Raw genomic sequence first — 23054 nt, 5'->3', positions numbered from 1 at the left:
AGCTGCTTTAGCATCATTGACACATATAAACTGGTGTACATGAGACTCGGAGACCCAGAGAAGCCTCCAGCTCTTGTGGATGCAGTGAAAGCCCAATGACCTGCATGGCTGTTGGCACCTCATGGCTTCCATCTTTCCCGACTCTGCATGTGTCTTCCTTCCCCTTCACCCAGTAGGCAGCTAGAAGCAAATCTAAGAACTAAATGGGAAAACGTGGGCAAAGGAATGAGTGAAACCATGGACTTGAGACAGTCTTCGTGGCTGTAAGCAGCCCATGCTCTTGTTTTGAAAGTGAACGTTGCCTGTCCTCCTGGTACAGAGTTTCCTGCTATGTGGCCTCTGCCAGGCTCATTCCCTCCAGCTCTCATGAAGCATAGCTGTGTTGGGAGCTGTATTTCTGAAGGGCACCAGATTGGCAGAGGCTGCTTTCGTGCCAGGCTGGCCATGCACTAGCACACCCTGCCTGCTCATGTGGTCACAACCACTTGGATTCTAGGAAGGTCTCCTTTTTCCAAATCTTTCTTACTTTCACTCTCCATATGCCACATGGAACATACCTTCTACAGTCAGGTTGGTGGCTGGGACTATGCCTTTTCCACCAAGGTTATACAAGGATTAGCTTCTGTGGTAGAGCATCTGCTTTGCCTGCAAAAGGTCCCAGATTCAATCCCTAGCATCTCCTGGTAGGGCTGGAGGAGTTCTCTGTCTGAAACCCAGGAGAGCTTCTGCCCGGTCACATTAGCCAGATCAAAGAAGAGCCTGACTCTCCATAAGGCAGCTTCCTGCTTTAGCTGCCTCTTCTCTAGGCTTTACCCACTGAACTCGACAGACCTTCCTTCCTTCTGTTCTTGCTGCTGTCTTGACTGCCTTTTATCGAGTCTCCCTGTGTATTAGCTGCTCCTGTTTGCTTGGTTGGTCCTAAAGCAGAGCTTCCAGGGCCATGGGCTGAATATTCTCCTTCCAAAGCTTCCCTGCCTGCCCTCAGTCTGCAGTCTTTCTCCCTCATCACTGCTTTTAAAATGCTGCTCTGTCTACTGCAGAAATCCAGGAGATGGAAGAGCAGCAAGCGAGAGGGGACAGATGCTGCCAACCGGCCCATCAAAGCTGCCGGGAAAGTGATCATTCAGGATGTCTCTTGCCTGCTTCCTGTCCACAAATTACTAGGGGAGATGTACATGTGAGTACCTGGGCCACATGTGCAAGAAACTCTGTGTGGCAACTCAGTCTTGGGTACTGTTCTGGGGGACAGGCTAAGAACTCAGCCTGTGATCCTATTCTGCACTTTCTGTTGCAGACCTTCACCCTATCAGGGCAGAAAGTCTGTCCCTGGGCCGCCTACAATCCTGAATCCCTTCCTCCACCCCTAACCCCCCCCCCCGCGCATTTTGCGGGCATGCAAATAGCCGCTTGCCTGGTTGTCTGTGGTGAGCTAGGTTGCCCCCAGCTGACCAGGCAAATCCACATTCTCTCTTTTAGCCTTAAAGAACTCCTGGCTGTGATTCAGGCTGTTGGGCCTTCTCTTCCTGGAAGGGGGAAAGCAGGAACCCTGAACCCACTTCCAGAGCTCAGTCTTTCATTCAAGGAATGCTGTGTTCTGGAGACAGTGAACTGGAGTTCACTCCTTCCAGCTTTTTAGCTATACTACTGTATAGCTCGGGGTGGGGTGGGGAGGGGAGAGGCAGCCTTGTATGCCGCTTCTGGCTTTTCTTTCTCTGTCACTCTGCAGAGAGATCTTGGAGCCTAGTGACTGCTTTGCACCCTGCTGTGTTTCCAAGCTAGGAAATGGCAACAGAGGGCTGAGGTGCCTTGAGTGCTGTGTCTCCACCTGTCCTGGGCAGAAAACAAGGGAGATTCAGTAACTAGCCACTGCCCAAGTTGTCTGCCAACAGTCATCCCCCCACCCCAATGGTCTCAACAGAAGAGGAAGGGAAGCTGCAGAGCTGGCCTCCAGTGTTTGTGTCTGGTTGGAACCTGTCTTTGAATTGTTAAAATGCCTCTTGCTTGTTGGGTGGTGGGCTTCAGAAGCCTCTGTCTTTTGCATGGCTGGAATATTGACTACAGCACACAGGTAAAAGCTCCACCCATTGCTCTGCCCATCTTTGTCTCTGGCCTTACCCACCACCAGCCTTCAATTCCAGTAAGACTGCCTGTGAGGGAATGCAATTCTCTGACTGAAAAGGGTTCCCCACTCCTGCTTTACATGAAATATGGAGAATTAGACCAAGCCTTTGAGAGTGATGTCTCCCCCACTTGTGCATCTCCTGCTATTCTTGTCCTTCAGACTGAACGTGACTGACATCCAGGAGACCTGTCAGAAGAACGCTGCCTCTGCCCTGACTGTGGGACGCAAGGATCTCTTGCAGGTACTTTTGCCAGCCCAGCGAGGCATCTCCCATCGCTTCGCAATATTGTCTGGGAAGCATCTTGACTTAGGGAGCAGCAGAGAGTGGGCCAATGGTCCAGCCTGAGCTTTTTACTCTCTTCTTTGTTGCTCAGCTACTTGTCTTCTTCTTTCCCCCATCCGTGTTCTAGTGGCCCCCTCTCTTCCATAGGTGGAATTACACCATCCATGCAACATGGAGCTATGGATTTCAGCAGGCAACCTTCAACCTCTTCCCTACAGTGTTACTGCTTCCTTTGTGAGCTGCACAGCATGGGCATCTATGTGTGTGTGTGCCCATCATCTGCTCCTTCTTTTCCAGGTCTGGTCACTGGCCACAGTAGCAACTGATCTCTGCCTTGGCCCAAACTCCGACCCAGACTTGGAGACCCCCTGGGCCCAGCATCCGTTCGGCCGCCAACTCCTGGATTCTCTGTAAGCAGCTGGAATAAGAATCGAGGGGAGGGTGGGGAAGAGGCGAGGACCCAAAGGCTTAAACAAAACAGTGCCTTTTATTTTCTTCCTATTTTTTTTCTGGGTGCCTCTTGGGTGTTGAGTGGTTGGTCACCTATAGTAGTGGGTGTCAACAGTTTCTGCACTCCCAGTTTGGGGATCATTGAGGTCATCAGGAATCTCTGCTTTGGCTGCAGGTCCCTCAGCCCTACCTAACATGTGCTGTGGGCAGGTAATCCCATAAGTATTATGTTGTGGTGTAAATAAATCCTATCGGTCTGCCCTGAATATTTTTGCAATTGGTTTCGTTGGATGTCTCTCAGTTCTCCTATTATGACAGAGGGAGGGAGAGAGAGTTATTTTGCTATGCCATGCAACACTTCATTATCCTCTCTCACAGCTGGGTGGGGAATCTGTGGTCTGCCAGATGCAGGGAGACTCCAGTTCCAATCACCCGTGATCATTGGCCATGCTGGCTGGGGCTGATGGGAGTTGTAGTGCAACCACTTTGGGAGGGCCACATGTTCCCAATCCCTTCATCTGTGGTATCCCTTGTCAGTCATATTTTGTTCTCAATTAAAAGTACCCACTCACAAAAAATTATTTAGCTTTTTGTTATTGCTGAAGCACCGGTGTATTCCTTCTCAAAGTGTAGATCATCCAGGATCTCATTGGATGGTGCTTATGTTCCCCAAGGCTCCCCAGCCCATCTTCTTTTGCAAATATGGTGACTTATAAAACCATAGAGACTTGAGGGGAAAAAGGTGTGTCTCTCAGCCAGGCAGTGTTTGTGGGGTTTTTTGTCTTTGTTTTAGTCCAAGCTTTGTATACTTTGCAAAGTGAATCTGAAATCAGGCACAAAAATTCAGCATCCTGGTTCTCTCACCTTTAACTTTGCAAATGAAAGCAAAAAGAAGTGAAGACCCCTTTTTTTGCTACAAAGAAAAACCCAAGAAACATTGGGAAGTATGAAGAATGTGAAATCCCCAAACCTGCTGGTGGTAATGCTAAACAGGAATTCTGCTTTGGAGCACTGGTTTGCCTCCTCTTTGGTTTTGTTGAGGGCAAAGCAAATAATGGTTTATATCTACTTGATATTTTCCTCTAAGATGTTGGGTTGCCAAATCTGAATTATTTTTTCTTTGGGGGCAGGTGGCCCCCATCTCTGCTTTGAGCCTTGTGTGTGTGAGTGGCCGTTGGTCTACCCAGTCTTCTCTTTCCCTCCCCTTCCTAGGGTGGCCCACTATTGCCGGCTCCATGACGTGCAGACTCTGGCCATGCTGTGCAGCGTCTTTGAAGCCCAGTCCAGGCCACAGGGAGCCCTGATTCCTGTGGGATTCTTTCCTCAACGCTCCTCCAGCCACAGCCGATATGTACGGGTAGACTCTGCCTCTGACTGCTTTCCCCAAAAGGACCAGTCAAGGTCGGTTCTTCCAGTGATACAACTTCCCTCTTGTCTCTCTCCCAACAGCCCAGCTTTACCTCCTCTGGCTCCTGTTCCAGCATGTCAGACCCTGGACTCAGCACCAGCAGCTGGAACATAGGTGAGTGCACTGCTGTCAGTTCTGAAATACCCAGTAGGAAGAGATTTTGGCATCTTGGAAGATCACCTCCCAGCCCTCTTTGTTCAGATAATTAAAAGAAAGCTTAGGTTTTTATATCTGGGTCTTTTCCTTTGTACTTTGGGGTCTTAATAATTGTGAGCCACTTTGAGAACCCAGATTGCATTACAAGTGGGATTTTAAAATCAAAAATAAATTTGGGTTGTCGTTTTGCACTTGGCAAATCTGCTTGCAAAAGGGCAATTGAACACAATTCTGCAAAGCACTTTCCATTGACTACCCAAGCCCAGCTCTTGGGCAACTTGGCCTTAATTCACAATGAGAGGCAGTGACTGCACTCCTCAGTAATTCTTCCGTTGATGATCAATTTTGCATATTGTTCCGAATAGATGGCATTTATTAATAAACAAGGGAACCAGACAGGGCTGTCCACTGTCTCCACTGATATTTACCTTGGTGATGGAAGTCTTGAACAATCAGATAAGAAGGGATCAGCTTGTTAAAGGCATCACTCTGGGAAACAAAACATATAAAATTAAAGCTTTCGCGGACTATCTACTTGTTATGACTGAAAACCCTAAAGAAAGTCTGAAAAGAGTGCTGGAACTGATTAAAGAATTTGGAGAAGTGGCAGGCTTTAAGCTGAATATAACAAAAACAAAAATGCTTGTTAAAAATGTAACCACAGAAGAAAAGGACGACTTAGAAAAAAATTTGGGCCTGAAAATCTCTTCAAAAGCGAAATACTTGGGTATTTGGATCACCCCCAAGAACATAATCTTATTTCAGGATAATTACACCAAAACTTGGCTAGAGATTAGAAAAAACTTGGTAACCTGGAGTAAACTAAAATTAACATTTCTGGGTAGGATTTCCATTATAAAGATGAATGTGCTTCCAAAATTAATCTTTTTATTTCAAATGATTCCGATACTGGGTGAAGCAGGTTGTCTCAAGATATGGCAAAGAGAAATTTCCAAATTCCTGTGGGAAGAAACCTACGATTAAACACCTGATCTTAATAGACATAAAAGAGAGAGGAGGCTTTTCCCTACCCGACCTAAAACTTTACTACGAGGCAGCCTGTTTCACCTGGCTAAAAGATTGGTGCACGTTGCAGGATCCGGACCTCCTGGACCTGGAAGGTTTTGACAACCATTGGGGATGGCACGCCTACCTAATATATGGAAAAGCGAAAATTCATAAAAATTTTACCAAACATGTAATAAGAAAGTCACTCTTTGCTGTATGGGAAAAATATAAAGACCTGATGGAGCCTAAAGTCCCGTGGTGGACTTCTCCAGTAGAAGCCATAGCAGTAAAACGGAAAAATACTTAGGAAAGCTGGCCAACATATAAAATACTTCTAAAAAATGAAGATAACCAAATAAAATTTTAAAAATTTGAGGAAATAAGAGAACACATTGCAGACTGGTTCCAATACCATCAGTTATTTGAAAAATTTAAATCTGACAAACAAAAGGGGTTCTCAGTAGAAATTTCCCGATTCGAATCTGATCTTGTAAATTCTAAAAGAAAAACTCTTTCCAAAACTTACCGACTCTTCCTTGACTGGACAGTCAAGGAGGAGGAGGTAACAGTGGCAATGGTGAGGTGGTCCCAGGATTTTGGCCATTCAATAACCATGGCCCAATGGGAAAATTTATGGAAGATCAATTGGAAATTCACAAACTTACACAGTTAGAGAGAACTTTCAAAAAATGCAACATTGATGGTATCTAACACCATGGAAACTTTCAAAAATGTATAAAAATGTGTCAAGTAATTGTTGGAGATGCGGAGACTCAGGAACATTCTACCATATGTGGTGGACATGTAGGAAAATACAGGTATTCTGGGAGAGTATACATGCAGAACTGCAAAAAATGCTAAAGATCTCTTTCAATAAAAAACCAGAGGCCTACCTCCTGGGAATAACAGATTTGGATATTCCACAAAAGAGGAAGGGTATCTTTTTATATGCGACGGCGGCAGCAAGAGTTTTGATCGCAGCAAAATGGAAGAGTAATGAAATCCCCTCTATACAAGATTGGATCCAAAAGCTGACAGAATATGCCGAATTAGATGGTTTATCAGAAAAAAATAAAGAATAAATCAAAACAGGAATTTGTTTCTAAATGGGAGGTTTTCAAAGAATATCTGAAAAATAAATATAGTAGTTAAAATTCTGTTGCAGCATTTGAGGAACTCCCGTAATAGTTGCTAGGTAGTTAGAAGAAATTAGATTTATTGAGAATAAGTTTAATTATGAAAAAAATGTGTATTGGCAATAAGTAATATGAATTTGAAATATGGAATAGACGGGAAGTTGGGTCTTTAGTGTTAAGACCAATAGATGTTTTATTGTTTGCCAAGAAAATTATGTGTCTATGGTTATTTTTGGAATTTGTGTGTAATTTGGTATTTGTGTTTTTTTGTGTGTTTTTTTTTCTTGTTGTATAAATAAATATTTTTTTTAAAAAAAAAATGAGAGGCAGTGCCTGGCCCAAAGCGACCTAGTGAGCTTCTTGGCTGCATGGGGATCGAACCCTGGTCTCCTAGGTCCTAGTCCAAAACTCCCATCTCCACCAGCACAGCCCTCTGTGAGCTGCCACCATCTTGTAAGGTCTTCTATCCACCTTTTGACCTCCTGCAGCCAGCAAAGAATTGGACCACATACCAGCCTGGGGCGAGTCTTCACCTGACGACTTCCGCTTTGGGAACTTGGCATTCGCTGACCACCGGGATCGGGAGAAGGATCAGCATGACAAGAACAAAAGGTACAGAAGGGTGATCAGGCGTGAGAGGGAGGGTGGCAGAAAACTTTCTGGTGTCCTTGGTTGAATGTGAACTGAGCTTCAGATAAACTGCATTCCCATTGGCTCTGCATTCCTATTTTTTTGAGCATTTCCTGTTCCCTTCTAGAGTGCAGTTAGGCTGAGGCAGGGGTGGGGAGTGGGGAACCTATGCAACTCCAGGCTAGCTCTTGGTTTAACTGAGGAGTGCAGCTGAGCCAGCAGGTCGTTTTGGTCTGCCAGGGAGCTGGAATATCAACACACACATTTATTTTTGAGGTCCTCATGTTTTCATTTCTTTTTAAATCTTCCATGCCAATCTCCCACAAACAATATTATTCAAGTTTTAAATTATCTTTACTCAAGGTTATTGGAGAGCATGAACTTGGGCATGGGTGTAGCCATGATTGTTGTTGTTGTTGTTGTTGGGGACACAGGCTTTTGTTAGGGAAGCAGAACCTCAGATTTTGGTTGATTTTTGATTGATTGGGGGGCAGCTGCCTCCCCGGCTCTCCCTGGCTACACCCATGAGCTTGGGAAAGGCTGTTTTAATAATAATAATAATAATAATAATAATAATAATAATAATAATAATAATAAATTTTATTTATATCCCGCCCTCCCCAGCCGAAGCCGGGCTCAGGGCGGCTAACACCATTCAAATAATCAAACAATCAAATAAAACAACATTCTAAAAATATTTCATTATAAAATTAATTAAAATCAAGTTGATGGCAACCATTAAGCAAAACTCTGTGCAGGTTGCCAGAGGAGGGAGTCAGGCTGCGCCCTGACCAAAGGCCTGGTGGAACAACTCTGTCTTGCAGGCCCTGCGGAAAGATGTCAGGTCCCGCAGGGCCCTAGTCTCTTGTGACAGAGCGTTCCACCAGATTGGAGCCGCAGCCGAGAAGGCCCTGGCTCTAGTTGAGGCCAGCCTAACCTCTCTGAGGCCTGGGACCTTCAGGATGTTTTTATTTGCAGACCGTAGGTTTCTTTGTGGGGCATAGCAGGAGAGGCGGTCCCGTAGGTACGAGGGTCCTAGGCCGTAATTTTAAATGCTGAGATGTTTGTGCGCAATTTTCTCTTTGGAGGGATCTTGCCAAACCTGAGGAGGAAAAGCCGTGGTGCTCTCCTCCTTCACACTGATACAGCTGGTGGCCAGCATTGTGCTCCTTGAAATACTTTATTGTCACTTGTACAACTTGTATACAGTGAGATTACACGAGCTCCCCCCACTCAGCTCTCTTAGTCTTAATTCCCCTCGTTTACTGACGCACACCCACCAAACCTGAATGTCAGTTGCCCTGTTGTTATCTTTTCATTCAGCAGCCTAACAGCCATGGATAGAAGCTGTTCTTTACCCTGCTGAACAGTTTTGTGCATGAGTAGGTGAGGTATTGGGAGCTCAGAGCCACAGCGTATGAACGCGCCGCCATCTTGGAACTTCTGGATTTGTGTTTATTACATTATTCAGCTGTACAATTTTATATTTCTGCAAACTATTGCCAAGATAAAAGTTTCTCTCTAATTTACACGAACATGCGTGCTCAATCATTCTCCGCCTCTTCCTCCCAACTTTAGAAAGTTTTATTCTTTGTGAAAGTGCTAGAATCTGAGCCACTTTTCTTAACTGTTTGACCTTCAGAGGCACATACAGTAAAACCTCAGCTTTCGAGCGTCTCGGAAGCTGAACAATTCAGAACCAGAATGCCGAAAACCCAGAAGTAATTGCTTCCGTTTTTGAACGTGCCTCGGAAGTTGAATGGCTTCTGAGGCACTTCCCCCATTTTTTCAGTTGCTTTTGTCGACTACCCTTTAATCCTTGGTTTTTGAATGTTTTGGAAGTTGAACTGTCTTCCGGAATGTTCGAAAACCTAGGTTCCACTGTACTACGATAATACTGCGTACTACAATCATACAAAACTGAGAAGAATAAAAAGCGGCGTGAAGCAAAGCCCATCTAGGTAACTTGGAACGTACAGAAAAACCTACATAAACACAAAACAAAATCTGATAGGTCCCTGCCCCTAAGAGCACACAATCTGAATTTTATTTGGAGGGCGGGGACAAAGGGAAGAGAGGTGCACAGGTGGTATCATGCAGTGACTCTGAGTAAATGCTAGCCTGGGACAAAGGGCTTAGGTGCCCTTTGGCTTCATTGTATGTGGAGATGAGGACTCTGTGATCTTTCTCCAGGCTTCTGGACCCAGCCAACACCCAGCAGTTTGATGACTTCAAGAAGTGCTACGGAGAAATCCTTTACCGCTGGGGTCTGCGAGAGAAGCGGGCGGAAGTTCTCAAGTTTGTCTCTTGCCCCCCTGACCCACACAAGGGGATTGGTGAGTGGAAACCTTGATGGAGGAACTGTAGAACTCAGTGGAAAAGTAGATGCTGTCCGTGCAAGAAGGTCCTGGGTTTCCTTCCCACAGAAATTGTCCTTGGACTGGGTAGTTCAGGCTTCTCTTTCCTCTCTCCCTCCTACAAAATTGATCCATGGGAGCAGAGAGTCTTTCTACTTTGGTTAATGGGATATTTGCCGGAGTGGGCTTTTTAGCTTCTTCTGTTGAGAAAGAAAAGAAGGCGAAACCAAAGAGCCCAGAGTAGTGGTGTTAGTAACATGCTGGCGTCCAGATCCTAGCTTTCTGATATGCCGGCCTTTTCCCTGCAGGTGCAGCCTTGCAAGTGCCCCTCCAATAACTTCTCCACTGCTTCTCCTTTCTTTCTCTCCTTGCAGAGTTTGGAGTCTACTGCAGCCACTGCCGCAGCGAAGTGCGTGGCGTTCAGTGTGCCCTCTGCAAGGGCTTTGCGTTCCAGTGTGCCATCTGCCACGTGGCAGTCCGAGGCTCTTCCAACTTCTGCCTGACTTGCGGGCATGGAGGACACACCAGCCACATGATGGAGTGGTTCCGCACTCAGGAAGTGTGTCCCACAGGCTGTGGGTGCCACTGTTTGCTGGAGAGCACTTTCTGACCAAGCATCGTTGGAGCCTGAATTTGTCCACACGTGGTCTCTGTTGGGCCACTCTTGGGAAGCAGAGAGGCTGCTGTCTTCCCATGTTGCTTTCAGGAGGGGTGGCCAGTTGTCTTAGCTGCTGATGGGTTGATGCAGCACTCTGCCAGCAGACGTTTGGGTGGGATGGCTTGTGGTCCATGAGCATCCCATAAGCTCCTGGAGGGCTTCCAGTTTCAGCAGAGTATCTTCCCTAAAGTGCAGGGAAAGAGTCTGTTATTTGCAAAAGACAATCATTGGAGAGGGATGGAGGGATTACAGGCCTTGCAGTCAGTCTGGAGATGAGGAACAAATCAAATGCATTTGCTGGATACTTGAGAAATTTGCAGCACACTGGGAACTGTGTTGTGATCCATTTTCCCCTGAACTACCATTCCTTGTCCTCATGAAGCTCCCTGTACTACACAAACAGAAGTATCAAAGTTAGCAGAGAGAGAAAGAGCTTCGTATACATACAAGGGGGAAGATGCACAAACCTTGACAGGCTGGGTTGGCTGAAGAGTCCCTTGTGCACAGAGTGCAGCATAATCATTTCTGTGAGCATCGAACAGAAAGCTCTCAACTGGATTTCTTCTCTCTCTCCATCTGAGAATTGGGCATGGCTTCATTTCCAGAGATGGGTGGCCTGTTTGATTCACTCCCTTTCCCTTCCTTTTCGTTTTATAAAAGGCTGTTACTTCTGGGCCTACCTCAGTGACCTTTTTGCTTGGCTGTGCCTCTTGCACTCCTTGAGGACCTGCCACCCATTGCGGGACTGGAGTCAATGGCCTGCCAATTCTGGTGTGGATTCTGTAAGGCCAAGAGGGTCTAAGAACAGCTGCAAGGAGCAGCACCAGCCACTGACTTTGCAGTAGTGATTTCAGGACTCAAAGATCAGTATTTTTTCTTGCCAAAATGCATTCCGGCCCAAAGGGAAGGGCGAAGAAAGAGGCTCTCCTCCGGCCAGCAGGTGCCCAGATTCCTTGGCGGATGGAAATGGGAGCCTGAGTGGAGTTCTTCTGTCTGCTGTCTGGGGCTTGGACCGTCAGGCTAGCTGAGCCAACTTAGTGCATGGACACTGCCTACATGGTTCTTTTCCAGCCTTGTAGTTCAGGAAGTGTATTTGTGTATATTCTGTAATAAAATGAGAACATTTTATAAAGCTGTCTTGCTCTGTCATCACTGCTTGTAAGTCGTCATCTTGCACTCAGTGAACGCTTATATTTCTGCTTTGTGGCGGATTTCTCTGTGTTGCCTTTATTATTGAGTTGCCAAATGCGTGGCATTGTGCTAAAAAAGTATTGTAAAGTAGACTGCGGAGGGCAACCTGCCCTTGGCAGGCCTGATGTTCTTGCTAGGTGCCTGTGACATCATCATGGCAGCTTAACCAAGATTGTGGAAGGCTTTTAGACAAGAACTAATAACAGCCAGTTTCAGTTTACAGGTGCTCTCTGCCTTTTACATTCCTATGCATGGCTCAATTCACACAAAACATGAAGCCAAACCACCACTTAGCATGAACACATGAGCCTGCAAGCTCTTTTGCTCCTCCAGTCCCACTGTAAGCTAAGCCACAGTTTGGCTTTCTTCATCATTTGAACCTGAGCTTGTGGTTTTGTCTCCAGACAAACTAAGCAAGGTTTGTTCCTAGGTTTACAGGTCATGGTTTGTCTAGCAGGGGTCCTCAAACTTTTTCAGCAGGGGGCCGGTCCACTGTCCCTCAGACCTTGTGGGGGGCCGGAATATTTTTTTTTTGGGGGGGGGAATGAACAAATTCCTTTGCCCCACAAATAACCCAGAGATGCATTTTAAATAAAAGGACACATTCTACTCATGTAAAAACACACTGATTCCCGGACCATCCACGGGCCAGATTGAGAAGGCGATTGGGCCGCATCCGGCCCCCAGGCCTTAGTTTGCCTACCCATGGTATAGAAAAGACAAATCATGATGCTTTTTTTCAGATAACCGTATTTTTTGCTCTATAAGACGCACCAGACCACAAGACGCACCTAGTTTTGGGAGGAGGAAAACAAGAAAAAAAATACTCTGAATCTCAGAAGCCAGAACAGCAAGAGGGATCGCTGGGCAGTGAAAGCAGAAATCCCTCTTGCTGTTCTGGCTTCTGTGATAGCTGCGCAGCCTGCATTCGCTCCATAAGACGCACACACATTACCCCTTACTTTTTAGGAGGGAAAAAGTGAGTCTTATAGAGCAAAAAATACGGTACATGCAAAGCCAAAGCAGCTTGCAGCAGCAGGACCAGAGGAGGAGCAAAGGCCATATGATCCTGTGTTAGTGTGTGAAGCTATGGTTTGGCTTCGAGTTATTTGCAGACTGGATCTGTGCGTGTCCGTTCCTGCTCCCAAATTGACAAGTTACTATTTTTGTGTGTGGAAAAGTATATTCCCTGTGACTTGGCATCACCTCAGGCGGGGGCCTAAAAATGGGTTCCGTATAGAAACCCAGAGTTTGGTGTTAGCATTTTTAACCTCATTTGTATTATTTGTGTGGCTCAGTCTTCTCCTGGGCTGAGCTCATGCAGTGTGTCCCTTTCCCCCCTCCTCCCTTAAGTGCTGACTCTAGTTTGGCTGCATGCAGCACTTTCTCTTGGCTGTCCTCACGTAGGGGGCTGCGCTGTCGGTGGTGCCAGATACTGAACCTCGCAGGACATTCTGTGGAGGCATTTGTGCTGCCTGTGCTGGGCCTCATGTTTCCAGGCCTCATCCAAGGGTGTCACTGCTCTCAGTGTGTCACTGCTTTGCCCTCTTTTTGGACAAGACCCAGAAGAGTGTGTTGCATGTCTCTCACACTTCTTTGAAACCCCCAACACAACTCAAAGAGGAGCGGGGGATCCCTGTACCTTCTGTGTGTGCTACTGGGCTTTGCATCAAATGTCAGCTGTTCCTGTCACCACCTGGTGGCAGCAGCAAATCACCCAAGAAGAAACGCTTGCTCCCCAATTGCTGCTGGTCTGGATCTCTGTCACACTTGTCGTTCCAAGTGAGGGAGTATTGTTGATACTTTCTGTGTGTCTGGAGAAGATGAGATTGCAGATCTGGCTGCTCTGCTCCAAGGATGGCACACACTTAAAAAAAATATGTTGGCTTTCCCCAGGTTTTTCGCACTGGCCGAGAGGCAGGAATGCCAGGGTGCTCCAGTAAGCAGGCAACTGGAGATGCCATGGGGATTTGGGTTACGTGCCTTGCTGGTCTCCATGTATCTAACGGTCTGGAAAAGGGGTGGAATTGAAGGGATCTCTCTGCAGTGTGCATCTGTGAGTGCTCATGTCAGAGGCATCAACAGGTGCTTTGACAAGGGTGATGAGTAAGGCTGATGCTCAGGGGTGATTGATGTGGAGCCGGCTGAGTGAGAGCAACAGGTAGGATAGTTGATATTGATTCCTTCATTGCAGGATGGCCCTTTGGGTCCCTTCCAGGTCCACAGTTTGATGATTCTATGACCTACAATCTCTAAGAAAGCAATGGATTTTGGCTTGATTGTGATCCTGGAAGTATCTTCACCCTCTGCACCCAGGACTCACACACCCCTCCCCCAAAATCTGAGCTGTAGTAACTCAGATATTGGTTTCCCCTGGGGCTGATGGGACTTGTAGTCCAAAATACCCAGAGGGCAGCAGGTTGGTGAAGGCTGGCCTTGCATAACAAAGTCTGCATGACGTCCCCACCTATATTGCAAACTGAAGACTATTCTCCCCCCGCCCCGCCACCGGAACACATTCCATTCCCCCCCCCCTTTGTATTGGGGAACCAGAAAACGTGCCTTCTATTTTGCAGTGTCTTAGCTGGTCCTGCTATAAGGTATCACACCAATCTGCCTGACTGGTAGGGTCACAGTTTTATGACATTGGGGAAAACATGGTTAGGTGTTCATATTTGAGTGGTGAAGAGATTGAGGTTAGATGGGCAGGACCTGTCACCCCTTCCTGCCCTCCCAAACATGCATCACCCATGGTGGCTCCTGGCACAAAACAACACATTCACTCAGAGCAGCCGTTAGAGACTCAACCTTTATTTCCTGCATCTGCATGGGTAAATTTATTTACTCCATTTCTTTCATTCTAAATGGGAAATGCTTGTGGGGGGGTTAACCTTCCTTTTCTTGCTGGCTGCAGCAGTAGCTGCACGTTCTTCTTGCTGAACACTACAGCCCTCCTGCCCACACTACAAACTAGGCAGGGTGTGTGGGGTCTGCATTGTAGGGTCACAGCCAGGGTCTTGCAGGTGCCACAGGACTTCCTGTTTGTTTGCTGTCCTGAATGTAACCTCACCAATATTATGGGGGGGGGGGGGAGTGGAAGGAGGTAACGCAGGCAGAAGGATGTCGAGGTCATTCTCTTGCAGGTCGGCCTCTGGGCTGTCTTGGTTCTTCACCCGACACAAGGTGGGCCAGAATTGCGTCTTGAATGGAAGCAGGACAGGCAGTGCTGGTCCGAAGTCCGGGACTGCTGTGATTCCATGGAAGAGCTGCTTGAACGGCTCCTGGAAGGCAAGCAAGGCAGTTGGGTTGGAAGCCTGCAGGCACAGCTGGGCAAACTAGCGTAGGATTCCTGGGCATCAAGAGCATTAAGACATTGTCCTTCCCACCAGACGCTTGATGCTATCTTTGGGAAAGGAGCCTTGGGCATGGTGTGTAATGACTCCTAAGTGTTGGCCAGGTTTGCCTCTTTTTCTTACGGAGGCGCTGAGGAATTTGTAGCCCTGCAGATGTTGCTGAACTCCAACTCCCATCAGCCTGGCCAGCAGTCAGGGATGATGGGAGATGTTGTCCCACAATATCTGGAAGGCCACATGACCTTTGCACCACTATCTTTCCCCAATTTTTCCAAGCTGCTTTGTAAGGAGTTATCTTAAAAGGTGGAGGTATGTATCTCATCCAGACAAGCCATCTAAGGCAGGGGCCATGTTGTGGGACTTCAAACCCCATCAGCTGCAGCCAGTGTGGTCAGGGATGATGGCAGTTGTAGTCCAACAAAAACTGGGAAGGCCGCCAATTCCCCATCTCTAGGCTGAGGCTGCTATTCCTTTACAGCAGCTGCACCATAGGCACAACTCCAGCAATTGCCATATTTCTCATCACCACCACTCCATACTGGAATGAGCCAAATCACTTCAAAGAAGCAGGAGAGCTCTGCCATAAGAGACTGGCAGCTTCAGATGTGAGTGGGTGCATCTAGTTTAATTTCTTGCAGCCAGTATTTCAACTTACTTGAAAAGCAGGGAAAACTGTAGGAGTGGGAGAGCTGTTGTACCCATTGTTTTGTTGTTTAATAAATAAAACAACTGCCTTTTCCCATAAAGGTGAACTCAAAGCAACAAGGACCTGGGAGACCAGGGTTCAAATCCTTGCTTGGCCACAAAGCCCACTGGGTGCCCTCGGGGCAGTCACTGCCTCTCAGCCTAACTTACCTCAGTTTCTCCCCTATATGGATACTTCAGTGTCCCCTATAATGAGCTCCCTGGCTGAACTTAATTCCAAACACCACCTCTTTTTTGGCTGCTTTCTGTGCTGTGAGACGTCTTCAGTCAATGCTATCAGGCTGGTTTCCTGAGCAGTTTTTTGAAATGGCTCCATGCTAGGGCTGAAGCCTAGGCCTGCTGATTTTTTTCCTGGATCTGGGGGGCGGAGGGCAGGGAGTTTGGGGGCTGGACTAAACTGAATCAGAAAGTGCGCAGTTACGGCAGTCTGTTGGTGCCACCCAGCTCCACTTCCCCATTCAGATTCCAGGCCAAGGGCTGAATGAGGGCCAATAAGCTGAAGGTGTATGTTAACAAGATGGAAAACTGGACCACCCAGTGGTCCCCTCAAACAGAGCAGTGGGTCCCAAAGTGGGTGGTGCTACCCCTTGGGGGGTGCTGGGATTACTTAGGAGGACCCTAAGAGGCAGGGGTGTGGTAGAGGTGTACATTGATCATGGCATCAGGTTCATTAGTTTTGTCGACTTAATGAAACTTAAAACAGTTTTAATTTGATTTTGAATATGCAAGTAATTGTAGGTTGTACACACTGCTATTCTGAACGAGGGTTTTCATAAGGTAAGGCTGGGGCACGAAGGGTGAGTTTATGGAGCCAAGGGGCAGGGCCACCCAAAAGTTGTGGGAGTCACTGAGAAAGAGGATACCTTCAAACAGAGGGCTATCATTTGTAAAGTGCAACACACAGCCACCCTAGGAAAAAATGTTTTCTCCCTCTCAGCCCCCTTCCCCAGCTCTAGAGTAGCTGCTTACTCAGGACAGATCTAGAACCAAGATTGCACGTGGGTAGAACCTTTAAACAGCAGACTGCCTGGGATGCTGGAAGGCTGGAAGGCTGCTACCCTCCCCCGCCCCCCAGCTACGAATGAATGAATTGGCCTATTCCAGCTGCTCCCTGGAGTGAGGGATAAAGAGCTTCATTTAGGAAGGCTGAGAGAAGGCATGGGACCATAGCTGCTCCAATGCCTGCTGCCTTGAGGGTATGGGGTAGGGCAGTTCCCACCCAAGGGTCTTCCCAGTATCCCTGAAATTATGCCATCTGACTTGGTGGCCTGTTCTCGATGGATTAATCAATTAGATTTATACACCTTTTTCTCCAAGGAGCTCAAGGGGGCATACATGGTTCTCTCCCCATTCAATCCCCCACAACAACCCTGTGAGGTGGACAAGGCTGAGAGACAGTGACCAACCCCCCAAGGTCACCCAGTGAGCTTCATGACCATGTGGGGATTCAAACCCTGGTCTCGCAGGTCCTCGCCTGACACACTTAACCATTGGAGAACACTGGTATTTCAGTCTACAGAGATTTCCCCATGCCCCAGTTCTCTAACGGGCTGTGGCAGCTATCTTTGTTTCCCCTTTGCCCTGGTTTGCTCACCTCTGTGCTTCAGGCAGTTTTTTCCCCTTGGCGTCCCGGAGGTTCAGCTGCCTTAGGACGCGGATCAGCTTGCTGATCTGCCGCAGAGTCATTTCTGGGGCCTGGCATGCCAGCCGCTGCCGCTGGCTGATGAGGCAAGGTGGGTTGGCAAAGAGGGAGAAGTAGCTGTTTCTGCCCAGGAGCTGCACCGCTTGCTTGTTCCCATAGCAGGAGGCGTACTGAGGACGCAAGGAGGGGAGAAAGGCAAAGCAGGTTAGCGCCAGTCGAGAGGCTGCCCCAGAGCAGGTTCACCAAGTTGCACGTTTCATCGGATTAGGTAAATCTAGCATATTAGGTGGTGGCTCTTTAGTCCGTAAATATCAGGTGTATGTTTTAGCCAGAATCTCTTTGCAATCTTCTCTGCTGGCTCCTGTTGGTTAGCATCCTTTAATTTCAGTATTGCCGTACCATTTTAAGAACATCTTTAAAACGTGCTGGACGAAGCCAGTGGCCCCTCTGGTCCAGCATCCTGATCTCACAGTGGCCAAACAGATGCCTGTCGGAAATCTACAAGAGCCTTCTCCTCTCCTACGTTTCCAGCAACTGGTATTCAGTAGCATTGCTGCCTCCAACTGTGGAGGCAGGGCATGGCTATCACGGCCAGCAGTCGATAGCCTTCTTCTCCATGAATTCATCTAATAATCTTTTAAAGCCATCTAGGTTGGTGACCATCACTGCCTCCTGGGGCAGTGAGGGCCATTGTTTAGCTATGCACTGCAAAAATCTTAACTCCACCTTGTAAGAGATGTCTTCACATTGAGACACCTTCCCACGGATGCCCTTCTCTCCTTATATAAAACATGCTGGTGATCAGTTTAGCTGTGATTCTTGTACTGCGGGGGTTTGGACTAGATGAGCCTTGGGGTCCCTTCCAGCAGTAAATCCTGGGATTCTATGTACTAGCTGAGTTCTTTGATCCTGTTGCACCTTAGCAACATTTTAGATTATAAGCACTAGCAACGCTTGGTGCAGATACCATTCTGGGGAGAAAGGTGGTCCACAAATGGAGTAAGTAAATCAATGGGCACAGCTGGATTGTTTCTTACCGGGACAAAAGTGGCCATATGTCTTCCGAAGCAGAAGAGGTGGTCCCAAGAGGTGTCTGTGAGGTTGATTAGCTGCTCAGCCCTTGAGAGTCCCGTCACTCGCCAGCTTTATAGGGATGCACCAGTGCTGTGCCGGAAACCAAAGGATACAGGCTGAGCTGTGCCTGATGCCCACCCCCTTGCCCCGTTCCAGTGACCTCATCCCTGGTCAAGTTTCTCTAAGCAGTGCCTGTGCCTGCCTCTGCTGGCTCATCTTACCCAGAGGGCGGAGGCAGCCAAGAAAAGCGATCAATTAATTATTGGCCGCCATTGTGCTCTCACAAAGAGAGAGTTGGGCCTAGGAAGAGCGGCAGCAAGAAAGTAGGGCTTCTGCAAATAAGGGATGTGAGTTGGGCTTACAGCATTTATACTGCTGAGCCAAAATTGAAAACAAGACAAAACACTCTGAGGCTCAGAGATCAAACATAGATAGCCACATTGGTCCATTAGCACAAAGCAACAACAGCAACACAAGGGCACCAGTACTTGTCATTGTTCAGCCATTAGTCCCCCAAAGCAGCTAACAAGATGCAGGAATTAAAAGGCAGCAGAATGGATAATAAAAGCAGCAATAGCATAGGACACCAAATAGTTGCTAAGGTTGCTTCTAGATGGGTGCTTAATATGTAAATGGATTATTGGTAACGGACAGACTGCGTTTCATACTCTCCCAAGTGTCCCTATTTTCCGGGCACATTCCCAGATTTACGAAAGCCATCCCTGCTTCTGATTTGATCCTGGAATGTCCCTATTTTCTCCACCAGCACCACAGCGGCAGCTGCGAAGGGAACGTCCTGTTGCCTCTCCTTGGCCTCTCCTCCCTTTGGGCAGCTTGTAGCTTGTAGTAGGAGGAGGAGAGGCTTCTACTGCCAAGGCCCAGCCTCGCATGATGTGCCAGCTCTGAGAGGCAGGCAGAGAGCAGGGCTGCCCTGGACGGGAGGCGGAGCAGAGTTCAAGGAGTCTTGATTTAAAAGAGACACAAAACCTTGGCGTGTCTGTATCTAATCTTGCCCCTTTCCAAAATTTGTTTATTGGTGTTTGTTTTTCTTTTTGTAAATCAACCAAAGAATAAAATAAGATCAGAATTAAGAGGCTTTTTCAGGACAATGGAGGGCATGTGTACTGTGTCCCATTGGTGAAGTGGTGGTGGGATTTATCCTTTTTCACTGGGTGTGGGTTGACAAAGGAGTGTGGGCTTGAGGAGGGTCAGTTGGGGGCGGGGAGTGAGAAATGTCCCTGTTTTCATCTGAGGAATGTTGGAGGGTGTGGGATTTCCCCCAGAAAGGGATAAATCTGGATAAAATTGGTTTGGTTGGGTGTGGAGGGGGGAGTGAGAGGGTGGGGGAGCATAGAGGCTGGTGTTTTGATGCCTTTGACATTGTGTGAATGCAGCTTCTTTTATTAAGAAAAAAAGAGACTTGCATGCGTAGCGCCCATTCCACCATAACTACCTATCTGGAAGCAACCTAAATAAGAATAACCCATGGCACCTTCACAAAAGCACCAAGCAAGATGGCTGACAGTTGCCTTAAGTGATGGCCACCACCTCGGATGGCTTTAAAATAGGGTTAGACAAATTCATGGAGGAGAAGGCTATCGAGGGCTACTAGCCACGATGGCCATACTCTGCTTCCACAGCTGAAGGCAACAGTGCTTCCAAATACCAGTTTGCTAGAAACTAGAGGAGGTGAGAGTGCTTTTGTGCTCATGGAGTTGCTGGGAGTTGCAGTCCAAAGCTTCTGGGGGGCACCGTGTTGCGGAAAGCTGCTTCAGATAATAAATCTGTTGGACATTTCTAAGCACTGTAGAGTTCCTAACGTGCCCTTGAGGGAGCATCAGTATTTAAGAATAATGATAAATATGCTTCTTGGGGAAACCTTGCAGGTATTTTATATTCTGTGGCAATACAAAGCCAGATGTGCCCACCAGCAGCTGTCAACATCATCCATAGCGTGTCCCGCCTCACACTGCAACTTGGGTGAAAAGGGCCTTGTTTTTGGCAATCGACTGGATGCAGAAAGAGCTACCTTGCAAAGTGTCCTTCTGTCTTGTTGTACACTCAGGGTGGGGGCAGTATTTATTTATTTTTCAGAGGGACTGGCAACAGATACAGCTGAGGACAGAAAGTGTCAGTAGAGGGGCTTGTGACCGAGGAAGAAGAGCCCCAGGAAGGGACCTATGCCATTGTGTAGTTAATTGTGATACACATTCACTGTGCCAACAAATGCTATGGTGGCAGATTTCCTCCATCATCGGGATGTCAGGCAGAGTGGTGTGTCTGAAGGTGGAGCATCAGGTTATCGGTATCCAGGAAAAGAAATGCATGACCACAAAGAGAAGAGAGATTTATGTGCATGCATGCAGATGCACACACAGAGATAGGTATATTTGAACGACATATGGCAAAACCTCAAGAGAAACAGAAATTCTGCCCCCCCCAAAACCCCCACACACATCAACTTCAGAATGAAAACAATATCAACGGACAAAAAGATGAAATCAAACAGAGAAATTTCTTCTGTCATTTTGAAGCCCATTTCACAAGGCAGGTGAGATGAGAATTTGTAATGGAGGTGCATGACTTTTTATGGGAAATTTTATGGTGCCTTGAAGACTAGCAGGTTTTTCACCACAAACCTATACAGTGGTACCTCAGGTTACAGATGATTCAGGTTACAGACGCTTCAGGTTACAGACTCTGCTAACCCAGAAATATTACCTCAGGTTAAAAACTTTGCTTCAGGATGAGAACAGAAATCGCATGACGGCGGCACAGCAGCAGCGGGAGGCCCCATTAGCTAAAGTGGTGCTTCAGGTGAAGAACAGTTTCGGGTTAAGAACGGACCTCCAGAACGAATTAAGTTCTTAACCAGCGGTACTACTGTACCTGTTTCTGTTTTCTGTAAATCCTCTTGAATGCAATGGGGTATATTCTCAGGTAAGTGGGTGTTAGGAGTGCAGCCTTATTGTGTAACATCTTCTACTGACTACAGTCCACTTGACTGGATGCATGGAGAGTGATTCTCCATTGGGAGGGGAGGCTCCTCACGAATGGGAGGAAAGCCTTTTTTTTTTAGTTTAATGCAAGACTACCAGATCCACTCTTCTCATGCCAACACATGATCTGAAACACAGCTGTCCTTCAAAATTCACACTCTCCAAATTTTGTGATGCAGTTTGACCAGAAAAATGCATACATTGGTGAAAAAGAAATGTGAGAACTTAAAACTGACTGATTCATTTATCCCTCAAGTCCAAACAAACATAAATAGGTACAGGAAAAAAGGGAGTCAAATGTTAGCTGCCTAATTGATGAGACCATGTTATTCATATCCTTCGATTTCAGTGGCTCTGAGTATGACAGACATTGGGTGCAACCCTATATTTCCCTACACCAAGAAAACTAGCATGCCATGTGGGCAGCTAGATTCGAACCCCTCTCTGATTTCTCTTGTTCTTGTACCTGGTCCAGACAGAAGTGAAGCAGGCGCAGATGGCAACATTTTTGATGTGGCCTCAGACGATGGTGTTGTGCTGACAAAGCAAACACAAATTCTACCAGGCAGTTCTGCTTTCCCCTTCTGATCACCTACAGGATTTTGATGAAGAAATCAGGTTTGTCAACCTTTAAATTGCATAAAGTTTTTGGGAAAGTCTACTGCATTACAGTAAATAATCACTCCATGGTGTATTGTTCAAGTTCTCATTTAAAGGTGTTTTCTTTGGCTATTACTCATGGCTGAGTAAGATTGTCTTCCATGAACACGGTTTTAACAGTGAGTCCGTAAGTGACTGTGGAGGCCAATTCTGGATCCACACATCCTTCCACAGTGGGAACATAGGTTACCAGGCAGGAGTTGATCACAGTGAGGGTTTGTCAAACTTGTCTTTCTCTTAGCTCATTTCTCCTTGTCACCCTAAGTTGGTGCTTCTTCAAAGTCCATGACACCTTTGGTGAAGGCTGTTCTCCAGGAGGAGCACTCACAGGCCAGTGTTTCCCAGTTGTCAATGTTTATACTACTTTTTTTTTTTAAATTTGCCTTGAGAGAGTCTTTAAACCTCTTTTGTTGTCCACTGTTTTTGTTGTCTTAAATTGGAAATAGAGTAGTTGCTTTGGAAGACGATAATCAGACATCCGCACAACATGACCAGTCCAACGAAGTTGATGTTGAAGAATCCTTGCTTCAACACTGGTGATCTTTTGCTTCTTCCGGTACACTGAACATTAGTTTGCCTGTCTTCCCGAGTGATGTGTAGAATTTTTTGAAGACACCGTTGATGGGATCTTTTGAGAAGCTGGAGATGGCATTTATAAGTGGTCCATGTTTCACAAGCCCACAGTAAAGTTGGTAGTACAATAGCTTTGTAAACAAGCATTTTAGTCTCCTTGTGAATGTCCCGGTCCTCAAACACTGCACTTCAATCAGGAGAAAGCTGCATTTGCAGAGCTCAGGCGATGCTGGATTTTGACATTGATGTCGGCCCTTGTGGAAAGATAACTGCCCAGGTAGGAAATGTGATTGACACTTTCCAACATTACATCATTAAGTTGGATTTGTGGTGCTGCAGAGGGGTTGTTTTGTGCACTTTGGTTTTTTGGATATTGAGTGACAGACCAAGCTTTCCATAAGCTTCTGCAAAAATATTTAGGACTCCTCTGAGTGCACACACTACATTGCCATCAGCATGAAGCTCTAAGTACTCCCAGTACTTAAAAAAATACAAATACAGCAAAACAAAGCATCAAACTGAAACACACCATAAAACCAAACATAAAGGTCAGAGGAGTAAAATTTTCACACCTATTGCTGCTCCCAGTACTTAATCACTGGTTGAAATGATTGTGCCTAAATGCGTCGTGCCCATTAATTTCACTGGA

General features: G+C 46.8%; 2 protein-coding genes and 1 long non-coding RNA gene across 7 annotated transcripts in view; 1 reads left to right on the top strand and 2 right to left on the bottom strand.

Moving 5' to 3' along the window:
- Nucleotides 1-4061, bottom strand: part of LOC310767890 — a 196892-nt gene extending 192831 nt beyond the window's left edge. The window contains exon 1 of the long non-coding RNA XR_014551099.1: nt 3288-4061. This is a non-coding gene — a long non-coding RNA (uncharacterized lncRNA). The remainder of the gene's footprint in view (nt 1-3287) is intronic.
- WDR59 (WD repeat domain 59) overlaps nt 1-11340 on the top strand; it is a 45631-nt gene extending 34291 nt beyond the window's left edge. For 4 of the 5 annotated variants that reach the window (XM_083625159.1, XM_083625158.1, XM_083625157.1 and 1 more), the window contains 8 exons: nt 1041-1177; nt 2282-2363; nt 2703-2815; nt 4068-4206; nt 4305-4377; nt 7052-7175; nt 9387-9529; nt 9925-11340. In XM_083625159.1, coding sequence (XP_083481285.1) covers nt 1041-1177; nt 2282-2363; nt 2703-2815; nt 4068-4206; nt 4305-4377; nt 7052-7175; nt 9387-9529; nt 9925-10160 — 1047 coding nt within the window. In that variant the 3' untranslated portion in view covers nt 10161-11340. Of the gene's footprint in view, nt 1-1040; nt 1178-2281; nt 2364-2702; nt 2816-4067; nt 4207-4304; nt 4724-6893; nt 7176-9386; nt 9530-9924 lie in introns of all 5 variants that reach the window. The other variant, XR_014551050.1, reaches the window with a different exon arrangement.
- A 2881-nt stretch (nt 11341-14221) lies between these two features.
- Nucleotides 14222-21880, bottom strand: LOC310767865 (uncharacterized protein). The gene is made up of 4 exons (XM_083625405.1): nt 21639-21880; nt 18137-18263; nt 17052-17269; nt 14222-14680 (listed from the first exon to the last, which is right to left on the bottom strand). Exons 2-4 carry the CDS (start codon nt 18152-18154, stop codon nt 14569-14571), a joined length of 348 nt encoding a protein of 115 aa, XP_083481531.1. The 5' UTR covers nt 18155-18263; nt 21639-21880; the 3' UTR covers nt 14222-14568.
- Nucleotides 21881-23054: the final 1174 nt, after the last annotated feature.

Source organism: Podarcis filfolensis (assembly GCF_964270895.1).
Source record: "Podarcis filfolensis genome assembly, chromosome: 8".
In the NCBI taxonomy this organism is placed as follows: domain Eukaryota; kingdom Metazoa; phylum Chordata; class Lepidosauria; order Squamata; family Lacertidae; genus Podarcis; species Podarcis filfolensis.
This window is presented reverse-complemented; position numbering and strand designations above follow the sequence as displayed.

Excerpts from the sequence above, each read along its gene's own strand:
- LOC310767865 (XM_083625405.1), bottom strand. Across the intron at positions 14,681-17,051 it reads AAACTGCCTGAAGCACAGAG|GAGCCGTTCAAGCAGCTCTT; the intron begins GTGAGCAAACCA and ends CTTGCCTTCCAG.